Below are 1,807 nucleotides of genomic sequence, written 5' to 3'. Positions count from 1 at the left end.
TTAGATAATAAATATATATATATATATATATATATATATATATATATATGTGTGTGTTTGTGTTTGTGTGTAAGATAGTACGAGTATAAGATTGTCATCCTACTATTATTATGATTTTTCTATCAGATTGCTGCACTGACTCCTGTGGCAGAAGCTGCCAAGCATTTCACAAAGGACTACAAGACTTTTGCCACAGCTGTTGACACCACCCGACATGAGCTTCCTGTCAAAAATTTCTACATTGACGGGGACAGAGGGGAATTTCTAGGTTGTTGTTACTATATTTAAAAGCAACCCCAAATGACACGTGTTATATGTATTTTGCAGGAATTTATGGCAAATGTTACGATAATCATATCCACCTGTATCTACCTATTCTAGATAAAGCTGAGGCTTGCCTGAAGGAGAGTGAGAAGTTGCTGAAGGAGTGCACAGAGGGAGATCATAAGGAGAACAGCACCTCTCTAGAGTGCCTCAGGGATATAAAAATGACATCGAAGGGCATCAGTCAGCAGCTATCAGGGTAGGCACATAAATGGAGAACATGTCTTTTGGAATCTGGTGATGCTGTAAATATATATTGTCACCTGTTTAATGTATTCCTCCTTTGTTCCTGCGAAGTCTTCCCTAAAGATATATTCATTCTGTATTTATGTGGCTGAACCGAGATAATTACTTTATTTGTTAAGAATTTAACCATAGCGTGAATTCAGTAGAGGCTATAAACAGTGTTTTTAATTTTCCTAGTACATTCTCCGAGCTGCTGGAGCTGTCCTCATTGGTCTCCCGCCATACAATCCATGTCCAACAGTCCACAGAGGAAGAACAGCTCGGCACTGCAAGAACCACCGAGCTCTACTGCCCCAAACAGTGAAGGATTACCACACAACATGGGATACACAGTACATGCACTTTGGATACCCCTCCACCCCTTCCTATATTTGTGTTTGTTTGTTTTTTGCAGCTTTGAATAATGCCTGATACTGTTTCATAGATGTAACATTGTTAATAAAACAAAAAACTATTAAAAATAGACATGAACAATGAACATATCCTACTTTTATGTTGTGTTAAATACAGCAGCTAAACATATCTATATCTGAATACATCTTACTTTTGGGAAAACAAAGACGTTAGAGGACAAGTTCCAATGCATGCTGGATGTATGTACGCTTCATAACAAGTTAGCTTTATACATGTTAGCAAATTCAATCTATACATAATTTAATTGATCAATCAACTGGCTATCGCGTCCAATTCCGGATGTGACGTTACACCCAAACACCAGTGACGGCTCTTATTGGCTGACGCTGGAAAGTGACGACCGGTTCTTTTGTGAACGACCAATGAACCGCAGGAGAGCGCCTCGTCGCATGTGAGTACACGGGATTTATTTCACATTTATTAAGGGTTTCGTGGAAAATGGGATTCAAAGCCAAGTGTTTAATGTGCGTCGACAGCTTGTTTGGTGTAACTTGTGTGTTGTTCGATAGTAGAAACGCCATTCGCGCTGCTATCTGTCGTTGCTAGCTGGCTAAGTGTCGTAGCTAGCTGAAGATTTGGCTTTAGCCTGAAAGTAGAGTCACCACTTCTACCAGCTACTCTCACATGAGTTCACTTGGAGCTAACGTTAGTGTGTTATAGTGGTTACCAGCCACTGACGACTGATTACATGTCGCTGTTGTGTCTTTTGTTGCATTATAAAGCCAATACAGCAAACAAAAACAAAGAGCAGAGATGAAACAGTTAGCTGTCACCACAGAAGTTAGATATTTTGTTTAAAGAAGGATGGAGACATTAACATTAA

The 1,807-nt window shown here is 39.3% G+C and overlaps 2 protein-coding genes across 2 annotated transcripts in view; both read left to right on the top strand.

Moving 5' to 3' along the window:
* haus8 (HAUS augmin like complex subunit 8) overlaps positions 1–1,048 on the top strand; it is a 4,014-nt gene extending 2,966 nt beyond the window's left edge. Inside the window, exons 8-10 of the mRNA XM_035653664.1 lie at positions 127–268; positions 382–523; positions 748–1,048. Coding sequence (XP_035509557.1) covers positions 127–268; positions 382–523; positions 748–874 — 411 coding nt within the window. The 3' untranslated portion in view covers positions 875–1,048. The remainder of the gene's footprint in view (positions 1–126; positions 269–381; positions 524–747) is intronic.
* Positions 1,049–1,298: 250 nt separating this feature from the next.
* sac3d1 (SAC3 domain containing 1) overlaps positions 1,299–1,807 on the top strand; it is a 4,798-nt gene continuing 4,289 nt past the window's right edge. Inside the window, exon 1 of the mRNA XM_035654095.1 lies at positions 1,299–1,375. Within this exon, the coding sequence (XP_035509988.1) occupies positions 1,347–1,375 (29 nt within the window). The 5' untranslated portion in view covers positions 1,299–1,346. The remainder of the gene's footprint in view (positions 1,376–1,807) is intronic.

The sequence above is a fragment of the Morone saxatilis genome, unplaced genomic scaffold (genome assembly GCF_004916995.1).
Source record: "Morone saxatilis isolate NCDOM2014 unplaced genomic scaffold, NCSU_SB_2.0 Contig12, whole genome shotgun sequence".
NCBI lineage: Eukaryota > Metazoa > Chordata > Actinopteri > Moronidae > Morone > Morone saxatilis.
This window is presented reverse-complemented; position numbering and strand designations above follow the sequence as displayed.